Source organism: Crinia signifera, chromosome 2 (assembly GCF_055691185.1).
Source record: "Crinia signifera chromosome 2, ASM5569118v1, whole genome shotgun sequence".
NCBI classification, from domain to species: domain Eukaryota; kingdom Metazoa; phylum Chordata; class Amphibia; order Anura; family Myobatrachidae; genus Crinia; species Crinia signifera.
The window spans coordinates 248,967,283-248,992,643 of record NC_139218.1 but is presented as its reverse complement, the minus strand read 5'-3'; the positions used below and the strand labels follow the sequence as shown (position 1 = coordinate 248,992,643).

The window sequence follows — 25,361 nt, the reverse complement described above, 5'->3', positions numbered from 1 at the left end:
ATACTGATCAACAGGTCTGAATCTGGCCCAATGAATGCAGCCTTCCCCATATCACATTATACACAGCCCCCCTATGTTACATTATACACAGCCCCCCTATATTACATTATACACAGCCCCCCTATGTTACATTATACACATCCCCCCTATATACATTATACACAGCCCACCCCATATTATATTATACACAGCCCCCCTATATTACATTATACACAACCCACCCATATTACATTATACACAGCATCCCTATATTACATTATACACAGCCCCCCTATATTACATTATACACAGCCCCCTATATTACATTATACACAGCCCTTCCCATATCACATTATACACAGCCCTCCCCATATTACACTATACACAGCCCTTCCCATATCACATTTTACACAGCCCTCCCCATATTACACTATACACAGCCCTTCCCATGTCACACTATACACAGCCCTCCCCATATTAAACTATACACAGATCCCTTATATTACATTATACACAGCCCATTCCACATTATAAACAGCCCCCACACACACTAAATCCCCATCATATTACAGACCCCACTCCCCCAGTACACACACAGCACCACAATAATAAAAGTGCCACATTACAGTAGATAAAACACAGCCCCTCACTCTCCCACTATACAGCACTCACCTGGCTTGCCCATTCCTTGGAGGTGCAGGGAGCTGGCACTGTGGTGAGTGTGTGAGGCCAGCATCAGCATGTTATACCCCTTTTACACCAGACTTTGGACCCGGGATATTGCCGCTCCAGTCCGGGGCAGGGCTTGGTGTAAATGGGGTGAAAAAAAATAACACGGGTACTGTTCCCCGGGAATCTGACCCGGCAAATGTTCAGGGTCGGACACGGGGCTTATCCGGGGCTCAGGGCAGTGTAAACGGCCATTATCCGGGTTATTTGGTGGGAAGAGGGGCGCAAAGACCTGATTGGAGCTTCTGCGGCTCTGGCAGATGATGTCATCAGCTGGAGACCCGCACAGGGCGCATGTAGCAGCGCAGCAGCAGCGCAGCAGCAGCGTTACCGCGCTACCACGCTACAAGCTGACTCCACAGTCTCATCGGCTGCAGCACACACTGCCTGTGCAGTGTTTTCCAGTTTGGCTGACCCCAAGCCTGATCTGAGCCATCATGTCCACTTCCAACTGGTCTGACAAGGAGGTACGTGAGCTCCTGCAAATCAGGGCAGATGAGGAGATTCGCCGCCAAATGACCGGCACCGTTCGGGATGCAGTGGTGTATCGCAATATCGCAGAATTGCTGGCATCCAGAGGTATTCAGCGCAGCCAACAGCAGGTTGTAAACAAATTGAAATCTCTGCGGAAGCAGTTCTGCAAAGTGAATGACCAGAAGCGCAAGAAAAGCGGTGCAGCTAGGCCCGATTGGGTGCACTATGACCTGTGCTACAGTGCGTTTGGAAACACGGCACTCTGCAACCCTGTAGCCCTGTCCTCCTCCATAGCACCCCATTGCAGCCAAACGGACAACAACCAGGACAGCCATGATGTACCGACTACCCAGGCTTCCCAGCTGTCCCCGCCAGTCTCAACGCCTTCTGAAGCCACGCAGATGTCAGCACACATGAGCCCGGCTTCACCGCTGCTGTTTGGTGATGATGGTGCAGCAGAGAATATAATGGATGCTTCCATGCAGTCTGACAGCGCACAAGCAGCCACAGATGATGTTGTGGAAGAAAACAGTCAGCCGACGCTCCCCAATCGAAGCACTCCATTACGTTCTAATTGTAAGTAGACATTCAATATATTTACACCCATTAAACAACCAACGTGGGGTTAGGGCGGGATGAGGCCCAGTACCTGTTGCAGTATGTTGCGAGCATGCAGGTGGAAGAAGGCCACTAGCACATTTTGGCAAACAATACTGCTGTTTATTGTACACTTAACATGGAAGTATAATGTTAATTTTTTTTTAAAATTACAGTGTACAGCGTTCCTGCCAAAAAGAAAAAGCTTAATCGGTCTGAACTAGCGGCTAAAGCGATGACATCGGTGATCGTGGACCATCTACGCCAATTGGATACTGATGTCCAAGCAAAGGAGGATGCTCGCATGGACAAATATTTGGAAGCTGAGAGACAGAACCAGCAGGCATTTATGTCTCAATTGCTGGCAATGCAAGATAGGCAAATGTCCTTTTTAGAACGTACATTTGGAGGTTTTTTCACACAACCTGCACCACATCCCCACCACCCACCTAACTACCCACCCAACCCATATGATCATTACAATAGAGGTGTCAGTTTCAAACCTGCCACATCTACCCAACCAAACCAGCTGACACCAGAATACAGAGGGCCCAATTATAACTTTGGCAATAGTGCTGCTAGTAGTGACCCGCCAATCCTAGAGTCCCCAGAGTTTTCCGTGTACCGGAATTTGATCTAAGTTTTAAAGTCTTCAAATATTGCTCCAAAATGTTGCACTTTACTTATTTTTGAAATCTTCAAAAAGGTTGCACTAATGTTTTTATAGTCTTTAGAAAGGTTGCACTTTATTGCTGAATATTTGTGTGATTCTCTATAGGAGCAGTCACCATACAGTTCTATTTTATAATAATGTGTCCTATGATGTTAAACTGTATGGGCACAAAGTTTTACAATTGTTCTCTATTCCCAGTTGGACTCTCATATCTTGTTCTTTACATCTATAAACAAGATGTGAAATGTATGTACAGTTTGATGCATATTTTCATTATAAAGCAAACAACTGGAAGATTTCTGTCTGATTTTTATTTTAAATCATTGAGGGAAGGTTTGCTGCAATGGTGGCATTGAGAAGCTGCTTCAAACTCTCTATTGCAGAAAAGTACAGCACAAACTGCAACACAGCCACTCCGTCTGCCATCTTTGCTGTGAGCAGAACCCACCCCCTCCCTTTTCCCTTTCTTGTGACCTCATCTCAAACAGCCCAAAGGTCCATTTTTAATGACACCAGCAAGGAAAGACAGGGCTGATCCGTTTTCAGTGTAAAAGGGCCTTACCCGGGAATAACCCGGATTGAAGTGCAGTGTAAATGGGGTCTGAGGCAGGGCATGCCCTGGCAATATCCCGTGTTCGATTTCCCGGGTCCGATCCGGTATTCTGGTGTAAAAGGGGTATTACAGGAGTGTGCAGGGAGAGCAGGAGTCAGGACTGTACCCTAATGCACGCACGGAGCCCATAAGAATGCCGGTCACAGGAGCAGGGAGAGCAGGGCTGGGGCCTGCTGCACGGAGCCCATGAGTGTGGTGGGCGGAGCCAGCATCAGGGAAGCCCTGACTGACAGCTCCTCAAGCTGCACGGACTTCCTCTAACAATGTACAGCGCGGCAGCAGTGGCCGGCTGTGTATATTCACGAGCAGCTGCAGGCCCCCTCCTGACAGTACTGCTCAGCTTCTTCCCGGCTCCTCTGTCTGGCCTCTCCGTGCCCGAGCCGGCGCCCAGGCAGCCTCCGCTCCTCCAAGCAGTGGCGGGGGCTGCCTTACACAAGTTACGCCACTGTGTATTCCCCCACAGTGCTGCCAGTTACACATACTGTATGCCCCCACAGTGCTGCCAGTTAAACATACTGTATGCCCCCACAGTGCTGCCAGTTACACATACTGTATGCCCCCACAGTGCTGCCAGTTACACATACTGTATGCCCCAACAGTGCTGCCAGTTACACATACTGTATGCACCATGGTGCTGCCAGTTACACATACTGTATGCCCCAACAGTGCTGCCAGTTACACATACTGCATGCCCCCACAGTGCTGCCAGTTACACATACTGCATGCCCCCACAGTGCTGCCAGTTACACATACTGTATGCCCCCACAGTGCTGCCAGTTACACATACTGTATGCCCCCACAGTGCTGCCAGTTACACATACTGTATGCCCCAACAGTGCTGCCAGTTACACATACTGTATGCCCCATGGTGCTGCCAGTTAAACATACTGTATGCCCCACGGTGCTGCCAGTTACACATACTGTATGCCCCCACAGTGCTGCCAGTTACATATACTGTATGCCCCCACAGTGCTGCCAGTTAAACATACTGTATTTCCCCACAGTGCTGCCAGTTACACATACTGTATTCCCCATGGTGCTGCCAGTTACACATACTGTATTCCCCCACAGTGCTGACAGTTATACATACTGTATTCCCCATGGTGCTGCCAGTTACACATACTGTATTCCCCATGGTGCTGCCAGTTACACATACTGTATTCCCCCACAGTGCTGCCAGTTACACATACTGTATTCCCCATGGTGCTGCCAGTTACACATACTGTATTCCCCCACAGTGCTGCCAGTTACACATACTGTATGCCCCCACAGTGCTGCCAGTTATACATACTGTATGCCCCATTGTGCTGCCAGTTACACATACTGTATGCCCCACAGTGCTGCCAGTTACACATACTGTATTCCCCCACAGTGCTGCCAGTTACACATACTGTATTCCCCCACAGTGCTGCCAGTTACACATACTGTATGCCCCCACAGTGCTGCCAGTTACATATACTTTATTCCCCCACGGTGCTGCCAGTTACACATACTGTATTCCCCCACTATGCTGCCAGTTACACATACTGTATTCCCCCACGGTGCTGCCAGTTACACATACTGTATGCCCCCACGGTGCTGCCAGTTACACATACTGTATGCCCCCATAGTGCTGCCCGTTACACATACTGTATTCCCCCATGGAGCTGCCAGTTACACATACTGTATTCCCCCACAGTGCTGCCAGTTACACATACTGTATGCCCCCACAGTGCTGCCAGTTACACATACTGTATACCCCATGGTGCTGCCAGTTACACATACTGTATGCCCCCACATTGCTGCCAGTTACACATACTGTATGCCCCCACAGTGCTGCCAGTTACACATACTGTATGCCCCCACGGTGCTGCCAGTTACACATACTGTATTCCCCCATGGTGCTGCCAGTTACACATACTGTATTCCCCCACAGTGCTGCCAGTTACACATACTGTATGCCCCAACAGTGCTGCCAGTTACACATACTGTATGCCCCATGGTGCTGCCAGTTACACATACTGTATGCCCCACGGTGCTGCCAGTTACACATACTGTATGCCCCCACAGTGCTGTCAGTTACACATACTGTATGCCCCCACAGTGCTGCCAGTTAAACATACTGTATTTCCCCACAGTGCTGCCAGTTACACATACTGTATGCCCCATTGTGCTGCCAGTTACACATACTGTATGCCCCACAGTGCTGCCAGTTACACATACTGTATTCCCCCACAGTGCTACCAGTTACACATACTGTATGCCCCCACAGTGCTGCCAGTTACATATACTGTATTCCCCCACGGTGCTGCCAGTTACACATACTGTATTCCCCCACGGTGCTGCCAGTTACACATACTGTATGCCCCCACAGTGCTGCCAGTTACACATACTGTATTCCCCCACTATGCTGCCAGTTACACATACTGTATTCCCCCACGGTGCTGCCAGTTACACATACTGTATGCCCCCACAGTGCTGCCAGTTACACATACTGTATGCCCCCATAGTGCTGCCCGTTACACATACTGTATTCCCCCACAGTGCTGCCAGTTACATATACTGTATGCCCCCACAGTGCTGCCAGTTACACATACTGTATGCCCCCACAGTGCTGCCAGTTACATATACTGTATTCCCCCACGGTGCTGCCAGTTACATATACTGTATTCCCCCACGGTGCTGCCAGTTACACATACTGTATTCCCCCACTATGCTGCCAGTTACACATACTGTATGCCCCTACGGTGCTGCCAGTTACACATACTGTATGCCCCCACAGTGCTGCCAGTTACACATACTGTATGCCCCCACAGTGCTGCCAGTTACACATACTGTATGCCCCCACAGTGTACAACCCTTTTATATCTTCAAAACAAAGCTTTTCTGTGCATCATTAAAATCAAGATTATCTTTTCTACTACTAAAAAATACTTTGTTTGGAAATCCTGGAGGTGGATATGGAGTTTATCTTTGCAGTACAGTAAAATATATTTTTGTATGATGAAAACTTTAGGATCTAGAAATAAATGTATATATTTTTTTATATTTACTTGAATGACCACCATGGAGACCGAATCAGAGCTCACCGCAGGCAGATAGCCTACAATTGTGGCACACTATAAAATCACCCTAACCCCAAGCAATGTCTTATACAGTATTAGCACCAGCAGTTCATCTGCAGATACAGAGCAGATAAGACCTCTCAAACATAAAAGGAGGACACTGCCAAAAGGAAAAGAGAAGCTGTCATCGGTAAGAGAAGAGGCACCGCAGAGAAGAGCTGGAAAAAAAATCATACTTAGGATGATTATTATTATTATTTACAGTTTCTTATACTGTATAGCACAGCATATAATGTATATATAGCTCTTTTATAGTGCAGCACATATATAGTTCTTATATAGTGCAGGATATACTGTATAAACAACAGTGAGAAAACAAACTGGGTAGTAACAGACTGATATAGAGATAGGAGGGCCCTGTCCACAAGCTTACAATCTGTATGTTAGAATAGACTGTTATGGGAGAAGTATAACCTGAAGAAGAAGGTGCCATTGGCATGAAGATGCCAGTATTAGAGGCCACATTAGCGATGCTTGCCCGGTGCGGCTGGGTCCTGCAGTGCTGGTCCCGGCTGTTGCTAAGCAGCCGGGACGATGCGTCACTGCCGGTCCAGAGCTTCCGATCTGGGGCGGCATCACGGCAACAGTTGCTAGACGCTCAGCGCGTCTCTCCCTGCCAGCACCACCTCTTCCCCAGCGGTTGCCTAGGCGACAGAGAAGCCAGGCAGCAGCAGGGAGGTACAGTAATTAGCCAGTGCACCTGAGACAGCATGCAGCTGCTGTCTATTCCTAATCACGAGCGGACACACTGAGAGCAAGCTTTTATAAGTGATTCATTTGGGCTTCTCTGGCACCGGTTATAGACTTGTTTAGAGATTGCTCTGACTCTGTTGTTGTGTCCGGTCCTGCTGGTTAACCTCTTGTTACCTGAATCCCAGGAGGCTACCTCTGGCTATTCCTTGGCTGCTCACTCCCTCTCCCCTGCAAGCAAGTACCATCTAACTTTTGTTACTGCTATACAGTTATTTGGCAGGGAGGTTAGCAGAAATTCATTGTTAGCTGTGTGAGGTCAGTTTCCCAGTTAGGGCCTGTGTTTAGGCCATGGCTTTAGGCCACTCAGCTCAGTGTTTGTAAATACCTTAGTTATTGCTTTTTGTCTGTATCTTTATATTCTGCATTTGCAGTAATTCTTGTTATCATTCCTTGCACCTTCCTTGTCTTAAGTCATGCTCACTATTTCACTGTGAAGTGCCTTGTCTCAATTTGCCTGTGTTTGTGTATCAAAGTCCTTGCTCCTTAAACCCTTTCCTGTGTCATACCCTCAAACATGACCCATTCCATTAGGTACAAAAATACTCTGGTTCTGGACTTCTCTCTTAATTGATAATTGCAGTCACCTGTGTTGAACTAGTTAAGTGATGACAACGGTGTTCCAGCAAATTGTGAAGGCAATCCTAAATTAAGGAAGAAGTCCAGAAGCAGATCATTTTGTACCTAATGGAATGGGTCATGTTGGAGGGTATGCTGTGTCCCAGTCCTGTCATTTAGTATTAGGTTAGTTATTAGTAGGCAATGTAATACCTGTGCTTGCTGCTCACTACCGGTAGCTGCCTGTGGCCGTTGGGGTTAAGTCCACGCTGCCACTTGTCGATGGAAGTCCAGGCGGCATACAAGTACCGGTAGACATATTAAGTCTTATGGGAAAAGGGCTGTTATTGGCAGGAAGGTTTGCATGTGTGCTCTGTGGTCTTAGGCCTGGGTGTCCTGGGTGGCTACCCAGATGATCTCCACGGGCCTGCGTACCTGTACCTGTGCTGATCCATCCCTACCGTCTGCTCGTCTTCTCTCCGGGCGCTTCCCATGAAAACCTTGCCAGGGTTAATCAGCGCTTCCCGGTGAGTGTAACAGCCAGAAGGACACGGAAGAAGGTGACTTTTTCAGGAGGTAAGGTCCTTTTTGCTATCTTTGCCCAACTATGTCACTATGAGTATGGACCTGTACCAGTTGTGTATTAGGTGCTACGGGCACTGTAGTACATGCACTATTACTGTACAAACCCTTGTCCCACCACTGATTATACATATAAGTAAAAAAAGTCATAACTCCCTGCGGTTTCTCTCCATTTGCTTTCAGCCATCCTGCTATTAATATGCTTAAGCCAGTAACCCTTTGGCTGTAGGCCGGTAGAGAATGTTTCCCAGCAGCTCTGATTTTGTGTAATTCACAACCAAAGCAATCCGGGCAGCAATCTCTACTAGCCGCACAATAAATTTCAGAGGCACCAGCAAACCGATGCTCAAAGGCCCCTAGCGTTGTGGGGCCCTTGGGCAGCTGCCCAGAAAGCCCATGCATTAAGATGGCCCTGGTTAGGCCTCTGGGCCTGTTGTCTGTTTTATCTGATTACCCAAGAGCCGATGTACACTGTTTTCTGTTGCTGCACATGATATCCAGTGGAGCAGTGGAAGTAAGTGAATAAGATGTGATGTACATTCCGGTCAGTAACTTAGGTCAGTGTTGCATTCACTGTTTGCCTCTTATACCCAGGCAAGAGAAGCAAGGGAAAGTGTGTGACTGAGTGGCCTAACTCCAGCAACTCACTTTGTACACACCCACATTGTGCGTCCATATATATTTCCCTTTTCTATTTTCCAGGTTTGCTGTCCTGGTGGTGTTAGGAAGAATTGCGCCACAGTCCTAACCAGTAGAGGATCGTACCTTTTGGCAGGAGGGGGCTGCCACTGGCCATGATGCAGGCACCCCCCTCCCCCCCCTGCTGCGCCGCTGCTCCTCCTGGTCCCCACACACAGGTGCATCATTCCCAGTGCCTGTACTATGAGGACAGGTGCCTGGATATTCATTATTAAAAATAAGATAAAAATCATGGAATCAGGAGCAAATTGGTTTGGTTTTAGGACAATCTTACAATGTCTAGGGAGCATTAAAATGTGTGATGGATACATCTGGAGGCTTGTTTGCATAAAAAAGTAGTTAATTTTGTGAATCATAAATGAGCCATCGCGCTCACAATAAATTATATTTATAACCAGAAGTCAAAAATGTTCCACATCACTGGAACCCAAGTCTTAGTACAGGTGTACACATGTGGTATAACAAGAACCCTGTCCATACAGTAGGATGAGGGGAACAGACATGTCTTCTGTCTATCTTTTGGTTTTTGTTTCACACAGTATATGCCCTTTTTTATTATTCTTTACTTGATTTGTTATTTGTGGATTGGAACATGAAATCCATGGACATAAAGGGCACTGTTATTAAAGTTTCACTCCTTCCCCAGTATAGAAGCAAAATTGGGTGCTGTTCTGCCAACTGCAAAGCATCAGAAGGAACAGCAAATTACAGCACTTTTAACAGCTGCTCGTTTTTCATGTGGCTTTACTGTTTTGAACACTAGCCTGTAGATTAGGAAGAAAACAGAAAATTCAATCAGAAATTATTATAATAGACATTTATTTTTTCCTTGACCAATGTTTTCCCTGTTATGTACAAGCAGGATGAAATGGTGTTTCTAAAATGTATTTTATGCTTTAGTATTCTAATTGAAGGAGTGCAATTAACATAATATAGTCTATGGCTGCCACAGGTATATAAATAATATACAAAATCAAATCTCTGCACAGTTTGAATTCTTTTTTTTATAGCCATCGACCATAAACAAACATAGAAAGAGAAACATTACACTGCTGTAAGTACATTAGCACATGTCATACATTGTTTATTAATAAAAAAATAATATTTTAATGTATATTATAAATATGCTAAAAGACACTTTTACAGTTTGAAGTGTACAGTAATATCAGAGATTACTGAATCATGCTGTAATAGTATTAACATAATGGATTCCAACACAGAATGCTTTTATGTTACTTTTATAAAACTCCCAGAACACCATCTAACAGCAAATGGGAACTAAAGTAATAGATTCTAATAATCCAGAATTCCGAGATCACACAGACCAGGCTCTTTAAAGGCACTGACCTTCTGCTGTTAAATGCCCTTATTCAGTATCTTACAATTACTGGTAAAAGCAAACCATCACAAACAACTTACCCAAATATGGATTGTCCTTTTAAATATTGTATTTTTGGGTACTTAGTATAAGAAAACACATCATATACAACCATGCATATGGCAACTTTCAGGCTGTTTCCACTAGGAGAGGGAAGCAGGGGCTTTATTTTGTTAACATCGCTGATGTTTTGCATCTGTGCATGTGCATTTATGCTTGTTCGCTGTCCCGTTCACACCTAGCAGTGTGGGTGGGGGGCATGGGGCTGCACCCATGGGAACGTCCAGTGTTTCATAAGTGTTCCCATGAAAACGCTGGGTGTTCCCAGGCGTGACGCGGGTGCAGGGGGCAGATGTCAGCTGCCCTCCCTATTCCCGTACAGGGAACCAGAGAGCGTCACTAGAGAGTGTCTTAGATTTCCATGAACCTTCCAAATGATTCGATGGTCATCAACCATGGAACGATTTGACCCCCACACCCAAGACTGCAAATGGATGTTTATGTTAAACATCTGTTTGCAGCCATGCGGGGGAACTTGGCAAGCAAGTGGGGGGTGTCAGTCATGCAGGTGGTGTTTCATCCACACAATGCTGCAAATTTTGCAGCATTGCGTGTGGACCAGAAAAGGGTCCCATGTCAGCATTGCAAGGGACCTAGTGCAGCATATGGAGGGTCGTGCCAGTGGGCATGATGATATGACCGGGCCGAGCATAGGTATGCCCATGAAATTGCATCATTATGGCCCGACTACACAATGCCAAGACTACTGGCATTGTGGGTGCAGGGCCATCATGACACGACTCGGCGCAAATCACTTCATCAACCCCTTCCAATAGCAGGGGTTACGTGTGGATGGGTGCCAACCATTAAGGAGATTTGCCCACTCTTCCGGGAAACCAGGAGAGCCAACTATTTTTTAGTAGCCCCCGGATCGGTCAAGAAGAGTAGGCAAGCAAAACTATGTATAGAGCACACCATATGCCCAGAACAAGACAAATAACTTTAGGTCATTCTTAATTAGGATTCACTTACATGCTTCAATGTTATTTTCTATTTCAGACATGAGTATGTTGTAAACATGTATCTTATATCTTTGTCATCTGTTTACCGAAACTGCTAAATACCAAACTTGTAAATCACGTCATTGGTTGTCACTTCTGGTTATTTATTTCATAATGCATAATTTGCAACTTCGGGGTGAAGAAATCAGGGAAATACGTGTAATGCTCCACTCCTCTGACCTGACATGTCTGGGGCGGGTGTGGTTGGGGCACTGGCTGAGGGCATTGTCTTTATAAGGCCAGTGACATTTGCAAAAAGAAAAATAGAAAGAATTATAATACAATATAAACCCATGCAACTCAGTGTACAGAAAAAATTATATTCTGGTGACCTGTATTAACAACAATTAAACAAAGCCCAACATTATTACCAAAATAAAATGTAGACTACAAGTTATGGCAAGTTACAGCCTATTCTAGGGAAAAAACTATTTTGTTAATAGCCTTTCTCAGTCAGGGCCTTATTCTAGTTCACTCCTTCTGACATAATCCTTCTTAGATGGACAAAACCATGTGCACTGCAGGTGGGGCAGGTGTTACTTGTGCAGAGAGAATTAGATTTGGGTGGGGTTTTACTTCAAAGTGAAATCGATAATGCAGTGTAAAAATAAAGCAGTCAGTATTTCCCCTGCACAGAAACAAAATAACTCACACAAATCTAATTCTCTCTGCACATTTTACATCTGCCCCCCTGCAGTGCACATGGTTTTGTCCATCTAAGAAGGATTTTTTTCTGAATGAACTAGAATAAGGCTTTCCATGTCGGAAGCTGTTGCAAAGCTGTCCTTTGTGGTTTTCTTCAAGCATACAGTGTTCTAATAACTGTTATGCATGGAAAATATGGCAGGATGCATCACAAGCAAAATGCAGTGCTAGGTGCACCCCACCCATAAACCTACATGAAATGTATGTAATATATGTGCTGGCTGCCTTACCCCGGTGATCAACAGTGCTGCTATATTTCACCGAGCTGCACCCAGGATATAGAACTCAATTTTTCTTTCTTCCATAAGCCCATGCCCAGGCCCAGGGGCGCCGAATTTAATTTTAAATTACATTAAACATTACATGCATGTCTGTATGTGTTAACAGCACGCACACACCTCCACCCGTGCAGTAACCGCCACTGGTCTGACCCAGTAAAATAGATGAATTCACCTGTGTATAATTAAAGAATTCCACAATATATGACCTATTCTAGGTTGCCGACTTTTACAGTCTCCTCTCCGGGAGAACCCCGGAGAGGAGACTGTCAGCATCACTTCTGGGGGTGGGGCCTGATGGAGACATCATCAGTCCCTGCCCCCAGTGATGCAAATCACGCAAAATGCGGGTCTCCAATGAGGGGGCGGATCTAAATATGCCCGCTTTGCTAATTTAGCCCCTCCCCTTCCGCCGAAAAGCCGCGAATCGCGGCAATTTCAAGCTTCTTCTGCACCCAGGTACATGAGGGGGGGAAGGGGACCGCCGGAATCCGGGAGGGTTGCCCACCTTTCCGGGGGGCCGGGAGGGGGACCCGATTTTCGAGATCCTCTCGGCCATTCCAGGAGGGTTGGCAACCCTGTTCTAGATGAACACCGCTGTGTACAGCACAGAGCATTTTTTTAATTATCCTCAAAAGTTACTGTATTTTCAAGATTCTTATTCAAGCCTGGGAATTACATGATACTGTTTGACTACAGATAATCACTGATATGCGTCTGAGGGTGGATGGAGCCCACCCTGGTTCAGATGTCGGAGCAGGGTTCTCTCCCCCTTGGGACTAGGTGGGCTGCATCCACTTTTTTAAATAATTGTCTAATTGTTTGATAAAGTGTTTTTATGTAGATTATGTAATTTGTCTCAATATAAACATGAAGCCAGCTAATAAAACCTACTGAGATTGCGCAGAGCGCTCACATAGTGCTGGAACACATAAGCTCGCTGGATCGCAAATGCGGAAGTGTGAGTCCGGGAAGTGGCTTCCAGCTCAATGACACGCGGAGACTAGGGAGGCGGAAGTAGGCTTGCTTGCCTTTTCCGCCGCAGTGGAACGCATGCCAGAGCGCAGCGTGTCCACAGGATATCTAGGATGCTTTAAACTTTTTCAGGTGAGTGGTTTCCTATTTATGTATTATAACGCTATAGTATTGGTTGGTCATTTGTTAAGAGGAGGTGCTTTATGGTATTTCGAGCCTGCTTAGGGATGTCTGGGTCATACCTGCTCCAGGGATCTAGGCGTTTGCTGTCTGTCTTGAAAAATGGTGATGTTTGGACCCAAAACGTTGACCGTGCTATAAATTTTAAAATGGATCGAATAAAGCCCCCTAACAAGTCTGGTGAGTGCGCTCTCAATCATTTGTATTTGTATATATATATATTTATATATATATATATATATATATATACACTTAACATCGGCACTCACCTTTCCTAGTTTTGGGGTGCCCTATGGCTTGTGACCACATTGTTTAAACAGACATTGTAGGGGCTCTGCACACCCTAAATTAACTGATAATAAATAGTGGAGATTTGGTTCATGAATTGATCAATGCATTTAAGCCTGCAGCCCCCTTCACGGGACCCCACTTTTCTGCAGGTCCTAACACTATCGCTGAAAATGGCTACAATACACATAGGTATCACATCAATGTTTGATTCCAGGCATGCTATCTGGTCACATATATATATATATATATATATATATATATACACATATATATATATATATATATATATATATATATATACATACATACATACATACATACATACATACATACAATGGCGAAAGTGGCACTCAGAGACTTCTTAATGCAAAATACGTTGCTTTATTGCAAACGAGGTTAAACACCGACACTAGTGTTTCGAGCTAGTGCAATGGATACTGTATATATAGCAATGGAGTGGTCTGGCACTCTCTGGATGATGTATGCAGCCACTGGGGTGCCTTCCAGAGGGGGTAATAGAGGTAGCGTTGGATTTTACAGTTGTAAAATCACGAGGCGGCACTATCCGGATTTTTTAAGGAAAAATTTATAAAATCAAAACATCAAAAATCAAGTGAAAAAAAAGGTCATTGCTGTCAACAGTTTCGGGGAGCAATCCCCTTCATCAGGACAACCAACATAGTGATGTTGGTAGGATTAAGGTTTTAATCCTTAAGGTACGTTTTTAGTGGACAGGTAGCTAAGAGTTTATTTTATTTTAACGGACAGAGTTCAGGATTTTGCTTGCTTGGATGCAGTTGTTCAGTTGGTGGATGGCTAATGGGAAGAAGCTTCTTGCAGATCTGGTAGTCCTCACAGGGACAGACCTGAAGCGTCTTCCTGATGGTAGACTCTCAAACAGGTTGTAACCTGGGTGCAGCTTGTCTGACACAATCCTTCCTGACACAGACACATGAAACTTTTCAGACACTGAAATAGATTGATCTTTATTATACAAACTACATAGACAATTTGAGTGTACTACCTGCCCGCCACCTTAATTTTAAAACACATTACTGTCGTGTTTTTTCTGTGTCACTTTGTATGTGTTTTATATATTTTGCCATTTTAAATTTGGTGTAATAAAGGTTAACTTTTCATTTCTAATACTATTAGGTGCACCACACATAGGACTCACCTGTTATTTCACAGTACCATAGACTTACATATCGCAGCCGTGACCCTTTTATGGGGGTTATTCACGTTTGTTCATGAAACATTGACGGGTTTCTGCGCATGTGCAGATGTATGGTGCGTACACCCACGGCGAACTTTCAGCACCCATGGAGACGTGTGGGGGGCGGAGACCATCGAAATATGTGGGCGGTTACCCGAGGCATGCGAATGGATGTTTATGAAAAACATCCATTTGCAGCCTGTGTGGGCGAACTTGCACTTCGAGGGGGGTTTGGTGGACTCACAAGGCTGCAAAATTGCAGCCTTGCGAATCAACCAGAATAACCCCCCTAGTTTCAAATACCAAAGTAATAGAACACCCAGGGTACAGTGACCATAACATGGTTTCACTAGAAATAAACCTCTGCAAACCACAACATACAGGAACGGCTAAAATATTACATTTCAGGAAAGCTAACTTCAAATTTTTCAGGGAATCTTTAAAAGATATTAAGAGGGAAACATTATTTGAGGGGAAGAATGCAGAGGAAATGTGGGAAACACTAAAAAAATTTCCTCGATTCAACAACTAAATTCATCCTCAAAACACAATAAAGGCAAATTTTATAAGAAAAAGCCATCATGGTTGAATAATAAAATAAGGGCACCAATCAACAATAAGACAAGAGGATTTCAATTTTATAAGGATAACGTGAATGACGAGGCATTCAGCAAATACAAAGAATTAAATAAAATTTGTAAAGGGGTAATCAAAGTAGCTAAAAGGGAAAATGAGGAGCGCATAGCCTCTGAGAGCAAAACCAATACCAATAAGTTTTTCAAACACGTCAATAGTAAATGAATAATCAAAGAGAACATAGGCACATTAACCAAAAAGGATGGTAAAAGCTTTACAGGGGATAAGGGAAAAGCAGTACTGTTAAATTATTTTTTCTCATCAGTGTTTACCAAGGGTGAACAAACAGTGGGTCTTACAAGTACCACAAATGAAACGGGCAATCCAGATCTTAATATTACTTTCACGACAGACAAGATAAAATTGCGGCTCAGCATAATAAAAACAGACATATCACCAGGCCCAGATGGAATTCACCCTAGGGTACTAAAGAAATTAAGGGAGAAATTTGCAACCCCTCTGTATTACATTTTTGATAACTCACTTATATCAGGTAAAGTACCAAAAGACTGGAGATTAGCTGAGGTAGTGCCAATATTCAAAAAAAAGGAAAAAGGGATGACCCAGCTAACTATAGGCCTGTGAACTTAACATCGATAGTTGGTAAATTATTTGAGGGTTTATTTTAAGGGATGGCATCCTGGAATATTTAGATCTTCATAGTTTAATTAGTATCAACCAGCATGAGTTTCTGAAAAATCATTCATGCCAAACAAATTTACTAGACTTTTATGAGGATGTCAGCAAAAATCTTGATAATGGAAATGCTGTAGATGTGGTCTTCTTAGATTTTGCTAAGGCTTTTGATACAGTACCACACAAGAGGTTGATCAACAAAATGGAGGAACTGGGACTAGGGGTAAGAATTTGTAGATGGGTAGGGAACTGGTTGTGTAATAGAGAACAGAGGGTGGTTGTGAATGGCGCAATATCAAATATGATACCAGTACTAAATGGAGTGCCACAAAGGTCAGTACTGTACATTTTATTTAACATATTTATTAACGATATTGGGGGGAGGAATACTCAGCAAAGTTTCCATCTGGGCCCCACACTATAAAAAGGACATCATAGAACTGGAAAAAATCCAAAGGAGAGCAACAAAACAAATAAAGGGAATGGAGAATTTAAGCTACGAGTACAGATTGAACAAATTGGGATTGTTTACGCTAGAGAAGAGACATTTAAGGGGGGACATGCTTAACATGTACAAATATATCAGTGGACAATATAAAGAACTGTCCAGTGCACTTTTTACTACAAGAAAGGACCCTAGGACACGAGGGCACAAGTTTAGAGTAGAAGAGAAAAGATTTTGTTCCCTTAGAAGGAAAAAATTTTTCACGGCCAGGGCAACTCTCTTCCTGGTGAGGTGGTGTCGGCAGACACAATAATTACATTTAAAATAAAGTTGGACAAACATTTATTGGTTAAGAACATCCAGGGGTACAATTAAGAAAAGCAATCTTGAAATTTTAAAATAAAATATAAAAAATCACCGTGACCATAGGAGAGGGTCTGACACTGGCTGTGCTGCCAGGTCTCCCTCTCTGTGACCAGCAGCCACTCGGGGTCTTGGCACCTTTACAATGCAGTTGACAGGTGCCAGGCCCTGCACTTGCGCAAGAATCTGGCTTCTTTGGGCTTCATCGGCTGCAGCCCATTGAAGCCATCTAGGGCTGCACAGTAATGCAGGGAGTGGCTTCCTACAGGAAGCTAGCTCTCTGTTTATCACAGCCCAGACTGGCAGTCCCAGAGGGAGGAACCTCCTCCCAATAGAACTGCCCTTACTGCAGGTGACTGGCAGGTAGGACTTCCAATGGGAAGGCAATGCCAGTCATAGTGAAGCCAGTGCAGTCTCATGGACTGCATCTGGCTTCACTAAAGTTGAGCAGAGTGGTAGATTTTACTGGGGGGGGGGGGGCTGTAGTAGTTTATTTATCATTTAACAAAGTGATGATTTCCCATAAGATTTCCACAGTTTACCTTCATGATTTAAACAAAAATAAAAATTGTGCATTGCCTTCATTAAAACATTATTGGGGGTTTTGAGTACGCAAAATCTATCTCTACCTGCCAGACTTATTTTTTTCAGGTACAGGAGCCGCTAGTACAGCATGCCGTTTAATTCCCACTTCTCTGGCATTAGACTATGTCTCCTTTAAAAGACCTGCAAATCGCGGGTGTGCAATGTGCACTTGACTTTGCTGTGTGTCTTGGCAGCTGTTGTAATCTCCTACTCTGCCTCAGTCACTGCTGCTTCCTATCACTTAGGCACTGTCTGATCCTTTTCCTGGAGGCACTTGTAAGTGCTTAACAAAGTCAGGTATTTCAACTTTAGATGCTTTCAAAATACTCAAATATCTTGTTCCTTTTGCAGTGTAAATACATATTACATTAATATTGGTTTCTTCAGTCTGGCTTCTGATAAGCCCCTTCAAGATCTAGAACATGGCATTGTCATATTCTGTGCATCTGTGATTTTCTAATACATTAAGCCAGGGCCGAGTCCCATTGGCCAGTGAACTGCACACAGAGTTGGGGGGGGGGGGCAAGGGCACCAAATGCTGTGGCAGAGCAGATTATGCTACAGCCAGGGATGGGACAGCTCTCAGCAGCGGGAATTGTGTCTTGTCTCCCTGCTCGCCTTCTAGAGTAGGTGTGCAGGGGAGGAGAGAGCCGCTGCCACTGTCCAGCCCGCTACAGCCTGATCCGGCAAGTGCAGCCCGGGATTACTAGGCTGCACACAGCCACACTCTCCCCACTGCCACTTGCCTCTCCACTGCCCGCAGACAAGTTTGACCCGTCTTCCTGCGAGGAAGAATCTGAAATCTTCTAGGGCGATCGTTCCCTTTGCCTCACCCTGTATCTGTCCCTGGTTACACAGGCAGCGCAGCAGTGGCACACACAGTGCTGCTGGCTTGCTCATACTTCCTGCTGCCTGGGAGGAATGCGCCTTCTGATAGGGCAGCAGCATCCCGCTCCTGATTGGCCCCTTTGTAACTCACTGTTGCCCGTTCAGCCAGGTCACAGGCAGCCTGCTGCCCTGTGATAGGTGCCACCCCTAGGCTCATGCCTCACAGGCCTAGTGACAAATCTGGCCCTGCATTAAGCCCCATTCACAGTAGGTGACCAATATCGGCGGCTGGACCCCAGCAGGGGTGCCGGCATCTGAAAGTCCATTGTTAATGAGGACCTTCCTCATCTGGACATGCTGGATGAGGGAGGGAGTCATTAATGACGTGTGGGGGTGCACATTGTTAACAACATCAAGCATACACACTAGAAGATAAAGTGAAAGATCTTTCAGAACAGGCTTTCTGAAAGATATTTTTCAATTTATCTTCTAGTGTGTATTGGGCTTAAGAATATAGATTGCTCTAACTATTAAAAAAAAAAAAACATTTTATCTATCTATCATATCGTGTAGGTCTATCTATGCACACTAGTTTAAAAGACCTGGCATATACTGGGTCACCTCAGTCTCCACCCCCAAACATAGCTCCACCCATCTCTGGAAACCCTGTCCTGCAAATCCTGCATTTATCCCTGAATTTTAAGGATTCCAGTTGCCCAGAGACCCCAACAGCCCTACAGACTCTACAGCCTGGCCAGCAGCCACTACATGTAGTAATATGGGTGGAATGAAGCTGCTGCACATGCCCTGTAGCAGCAGATTTTCCTACCAAGTCTGCTCTCTGTGTTTCTGTGGATCCGAGAGCTCAATTCTCACAACTGTGATCATTTGCCCTGCATTTATCTGACTCACTAGATTACATAAACTGCACTTCGTAATTAGACAGGGGCAGACTATAGTTTATTGCATGTTAATTCTACATTCTTCATAGGCTGGTGACAATCGATCTAAAATCAAATGTTTCAAATTTGGAAACCCCCCTCCAGAAATCCTCCATCTGCCACTGCCTTTACAAAAATAAACACATCCCAAAGTTTCAACTTTACATCTGAATGAGCTGTATATGCCTTTCTAAATATTAGTTAGCAATGTACTTATCTCTTCTCATTAAAACATGAAAAATGTTGTACCCTTCATTCATTTTCACCTGTAAACTAGATGGACTACCCAAAAATAGACATGACAAAATATTATTTACACTGCACAAACCACATGAGACTTCTTTAGCTTTAAAATGAGTAAACTGTATATACAAGATACTTGTATATGTAAACGCCATCTTATATGGTATCAGATATACCTGTACAGTATCTAATAATATCGATTCAGGCCTATCATGCGTCTGTCTTGGCTAACCCTCCAGTTAGAAGTTGTTCTGCTGACCTTACAATGTGACATCATATAGGACTACCCCTTCATTATAACAAAGTATATCTGTTGTGGTGAGCAATGACTACAAGGTCAGTGGTCCAGCTGCATGGCTTCTGGCTAGAACACTGGATTGTCATTGATAGATAGGAACTAGCACAGATGGCTGAGTGGTGAGAGGCTGCCGTTCTCGCTTATCATAAGGCCCCTTTTGGCTGCAAACCTTACAGCTGAAATATTATCTCATTATCTATATGGCCACAGCTTAGTGATTTTATTCATGTGGGACACTGAAATAAAGTCTGTTAACTCTAAGCTACACATAAATGTAAAGTAACTTTTACAAAAATGTCTAATGTGCAGGCTGCAGTGAGTAATAACCAGTGCATTTACCATTATTGATACCTCTGTTTTATAAATGTGATATTTTTGTAATAAATTGTTTTTATTTTTTAATCAAATGTCATTCTTATAATGAGCGTACCCATTTAATATAAACTTTGCATTTTACAGTTATACACCCTAGCTCATATTTTCTATTCTACCACTAATCATTTGTATTGCAATCTTAACTTGATGAATGTGTCTATTGCTATAGTTATAAAGTGCTCATTTTTCCCGTCACCATTGTAAAGTATCTAATCCAAAACAATAATGTTGACACTTTGTGTATTAAATGTATGCAGTAGCTTTTTTTTGTTTGTGTGATTGTATGATTTCACTCTCACTGCGGTATATTGGGTTTTTTTTAATTATAGAAGATGTTGCCCATAGCAACCACTAAGATTCCACTAATTACACTGACCAACAATGAAAATGTCTCAAATTTAGCGTATTCTTATGTATTTCCATGTACTGTATTCAAAAATCACCACAAAAATGATCGATTAGCTCTTGCTTTGAAGAGACAGTGACATTAATGGCTTGATGCAATGTTTGAATTTGAACCATGATCCAAGTAAATGGAGGTTATTCATACACTCCTCCAAGCACAGTTTAAAAGCTGAATTACTTCACAATGGCAACCGTCTTCCTTCTATTCCTGTTGGTCATGCAGTTTGCATGAAGGAGACTTAATTAAATATGCTGAACACATATAGGAATGCAACTGGGGTACTCTAAATACTGCTGCTTTGTATATATGTGGGACAGTAGGGATAGGAAATCACATTACATTCAAGCACACTGGCCTGCAAGAAATCTTGACTCTAACTAGAAAAAAGTCACTGCTAAGTCTGTCATGGACCCAAAAGATGATCTTCTTCTTTCACCCCTTCATATGCAACAAAAGATATGTTAACTACACTTATTTGGTAACAGTACTACTGGGAAAGTACCATCAACTAGGATGCAACCCTTGTTGGAGAAAAATCCATTTTCTCCACTCCAGTACCACCTGGACTTCTTTCGTCCTAGTGTGGAACAAATATATAAGGGCCATTGGAATGAAGCAATGCTTGCAGATTACTGCTGGTCTATGAGTAGGGATGATCCGGAACTCACTTCACGATCTCATGAAGCAACCACATGATTCTCTTCACACCGAACCACCTGCAAGGTATTCTTCCATCAATTTTGAACTCTTACAATGTAAAGAGAATACATAAAACGCACTGGAAACAATGTATATATATATATATATATATATATATATATATATATATATATATATATAAAGGTACTCTTTACCTAGAAGGGCGCCCATCGCGGGCATCGCATGTACTAAAAAATCGCATGCGATGCGACCGACGTGATGACTGCGATTTCCCATAGGGAACAATGTTAAATGTCCCAATTGACCCGATTTTCCATAGGGAACAATGTTAAATGTCCCAATTGACCCGATTTTCTATAGGGAACAATGTTAAATGGCCCACAGAGGCCAAATAGGCACCCTGAAGTGTGAAATGGCCCCTCCAATTGTTAACGCCACCCCACAATCAACGTGAACCCGAAGCGTGGCGAGCGCAGCGAGCCCGCGTGGGGCGGCGGTACGCGTCCTACAACCTTTTCATACCCCCACTATCCATGTCGGCATGGAGTTGAGAATAGAAAGTGTGGCGAGCGCAGCGAGCCACCGAGCCCGAAGCGTGGCGAGCGCAGCGATCCAGTAGCGCACGCAGGGGGGGTTTCTGAGTACCCAGAAACCCCCCAGGAGTCTAAGGGCCCTAGGCTGAAAGCTGAGGGTCCCCTATTTCCATGGGTACAAGAATTTTAAAAATCGCCCCCTGGGAACCGGAGATATCTGACTTCAAAGCAGTGGTCCCCATCCAAGCCTGTTAATTGCTCTTCCCAGTCAGATATTTTATGTTCTGTCTGACTTATAGTTTTTCTGAGGGTATATTCCAAAAGCTGGGACTCTCCCCCTTTGAAGGACACTAGTAGCTTGTCTCTACTATGCCCAGAACTAGAGATATTAGCCTTCCAGCAGCTGGTTACTGCTCCAGCTCCACACACCTGGCATGCCGTTTTCTATACTCGTTGGCAGATTGCTCTGCCTCCTGAACTTTCATCCCCTAGTCCCCAATAACATTTGGTAGGTGGGATTCTCTAGTTTTAAATTCCATTAAAATCTAAGAAATCTATTTCCGGGAACTGGAGATATCTGAGCAAGCTGTCCTCCCACCAGAGAATTATGAATAATAAGCCCACTCCACTATACACCCCTCCTCTGCATATTAAACATCCTCTACCACCCTGGAAGTTATGTATCAGGGCCCCTTCATTCAGCCCAATGCCCCCTTCTCCCACCCCATCTCCCACCATCTGTGCAGTAAAGGGGCAATTAGTGGAAATTACTGATCCAGGTGTTTATTACTGATCCATGTGTATATGTGTGTGTATATATATATATTTTTTATTATTATTATTTATATACATTTGGTCTATCTATAATACTTTAACTGACCCGGCATATACTTGGTCACCTAAGTGTCCATTTCTGTGCTTTGCTCCGCCCCTCTGGAAACCCCCTTCTGAAAATCCTGCGTTTGCCACTGCGATCCCCCCCGCGAGGGGACGCGGACACCTTCACAGGTGTATGCGTCCCCTCGCGGGCTTCACAGCTGTCCGCGTCCGCTCGCCACGCTCCGGGTTCGGTGGCTCGCTGCGCTCGCCACACTTTCTATTCTCAACTCCACGCCGACGTGGATAGTGGGGGTATGAAAAGGTCGTAGGACGCGTACCGCCGCCCCTCGTGGGCTCGCTGCGCTCGCCACGCTTCGGGTTGACGTTGATCGTGGGGTGGCGTTAACAATTGGGGGGGCCATTTCACACTTCAGGGTGCCTATTTGGCCTCTGTGGGCCATTTAACATTGTTCCCTATGGAAAATTGGATCAATTAGGCCATTTAACATTGTTCCCTATGGAAAATCGGGTCAATTGGGACATTTAACATTGTTCCCTATGGGAAATCGCGGTCATCACATCGGTCGCATTGCATGCGATTTTTTGGTCGCATGCGATGTGACCGACGCAAATTTTTTTTCCTTACGATGCCCACGATCAAAATCATGGGTGCCCTTCTAGGTAAAGAGTACCAAAAAAAAATGATATTTATTAAACTAAAATTCACTGGCCATGGTACTAATAATACAAAACACAGGATTCTGAAAAATAATAATAACAAAAAGGGAAATTTTCCACAACAGGAGATAATACTATGAGGTTAGTCCTATGTAATTAGTAGGATTAACTTTTGATTGTAGAAATTGTTATTCCAACCCAATTAGTTGTTAATTGTAGCCCAACAGGATTAATTGTTAACAATGAAATATGTAAAGGAAACTCCAAGTATCCCAAAATCTGTACGGTCCTACTGGGACGTGGGTAATAGGCGATTATGTCCACTTTGTGGGAGATAGAGGTATGCACTCTCTATTCCCTTGTCTGGCCAGACAGAATTAAATATTAAAAGTTACAAACCTCCCAATACCTGGTAGTTGTGTGTCATCCAGTCTTTTTTGCTTCTTGTTTATAGCTGAATAGCAGCAATCAGATATTGCAGGTTTTTGAGAAATACTTGCAGGTATATAGGGGATCCCCATGCATTCCAAAGAAGTATGGTTGCTCAGCAAAGAAAAAATCAAAATGACGCGTTTCCCTGCCTCCTTTGGGTATCAGCGGCTTCCTCAGATAATGAGCTTCGTTTTTGTGTTCTTTAAAAAAAATTAAATGCACTTTCAATGTTGTTGGCATATGTCATTAAAGTGTATAGTTGTCTCTTAATCTGTTAAAATACAATACTTCCACCTACTGTATATCACAGAAACTAGAACTAATAATAATTATTTGTTGTCATAAGTGTAGCTAAATATTGCACCCCAAAAAAAATTTTTTGCAGATATTTTGAGGAACTCTCACAGCAACGTTAGCACTCAAAGGGTTAAATAACAAAGAAAGTACCACACAAGTAATGAATGGCTTGTCTCCTCTAGCCCCTCCCCCATCACCTCTCCACCACTGTCTACAGTATATTATCAATGGGACATAGGGACCAATAAGGAGCAATGATATAAGTATAGCTAATTTGCAGTGGTGTAACAATAGTCCCGCAGTGGCGGGGAAGCGCTAAAAAGGTGTGAGCGCCGGGGGGGTCTGGGGGGCTATAGTTACCTGCTGGGGCCCAAGTCCTCACGTTGCTCAGTGACATGTGCTGAGTGGGGGAGAGAGACAGCATTTATTTTCCCATTGAACACGCCCCATTTGTACCGGGACCAAACGGTGCTTTCAACGGCCCTGATGGTATTCAGATAAGTCATAAGCTTTCCAATGACATATCACAATGCATGAAAACTACAGAAATAGCATGGATCCTTATGAAAGCTTCCTAAAGGGCTTGTCCGATTAAACCCATCTTCAAACTTATATTGGGGCAGATGTATGAACCAGCATGGTTAACTGGGGGGATTACGATTTCCCTAATGTATCACTAGCGCACCTAACGAGCACTAGTGACAGCCCGCTGAGTTACGCTCGGCGGGGCTGTCCCCTGCAATCCCCTCCAGTGTTTAGCGGCCGGGCCGATGTATTCTCAGCCGCCCAGGTGTTAATTCGCCTGGGCCGCTTCGCCAGCTCAGGGCTAGCGTTGTCCTATCCCCCACTGTGGGGACAATGCTAGCCCTGCTTCTGGCTCGAGCTGCGCTGGAGATCTCGCGGTTTTAGCGAGATCTCGCACATGACCAGACAGACGGCAGGGGGGAGGAAAGCACATTGCGCATGCGCAGGACGCCGGGGGAGCCGATAAGGAGATCCGTTAACACTAGGTATAACTCCTGCATCTCCTTATCGGCTTTCAGGGGGTTAATACATTAGCAAATAATGGGTGCCCGCTTCTGCAGGACAAGCGGGACACATTATTTGAGAAGCGCTAGAGGGGGGGTTAGTACATCTGCCCCATTGTCTCTTAAGATTACTGGGTAGGGTACAAACTTTGAAGATGATTAGTTAAAGCGTTCGAGAGTTATGGTGGAACATCCATACACACACACAAACACACACACACAAACATCATTCAATTATACTTATATAGATGTTCTTTATGCTAGAGAATTGTGTTAATGGAATTAGTGTAATTTTATGTGTGCTTTGTTGTATCAG

At 44.3% G+C, this 25,361-nt stretch overlaps 1 protein-coding gene across 1 annotated transcript; it reads left to right on the top strand.

Annotated features, from left to right (window-relative positions):
- Nucleotides 1-727: 727 nt before the first annotated feature.
- On the top strand, nt 728-3,093 carry LOC146060709 (uncharacterized). Its single transcript, XM_083174236.1, has 2 exons — nt 728-1,758; nt 1,956-3,093. Exons 1-2 carry the CDS (start codon nt 1,146-1,148, stop codon nt 2,417-2,419), a joined length of 1,077 nt encoding a protein of 358 aa, XP_083030362.1. The 5' UTR covers nt 728-1,145; the 3' UTR covers nt 2,420-3,093.
- The last annotated feature ends 22,268 nt before the right edge of the window (nt 3,094-25,361 follow it).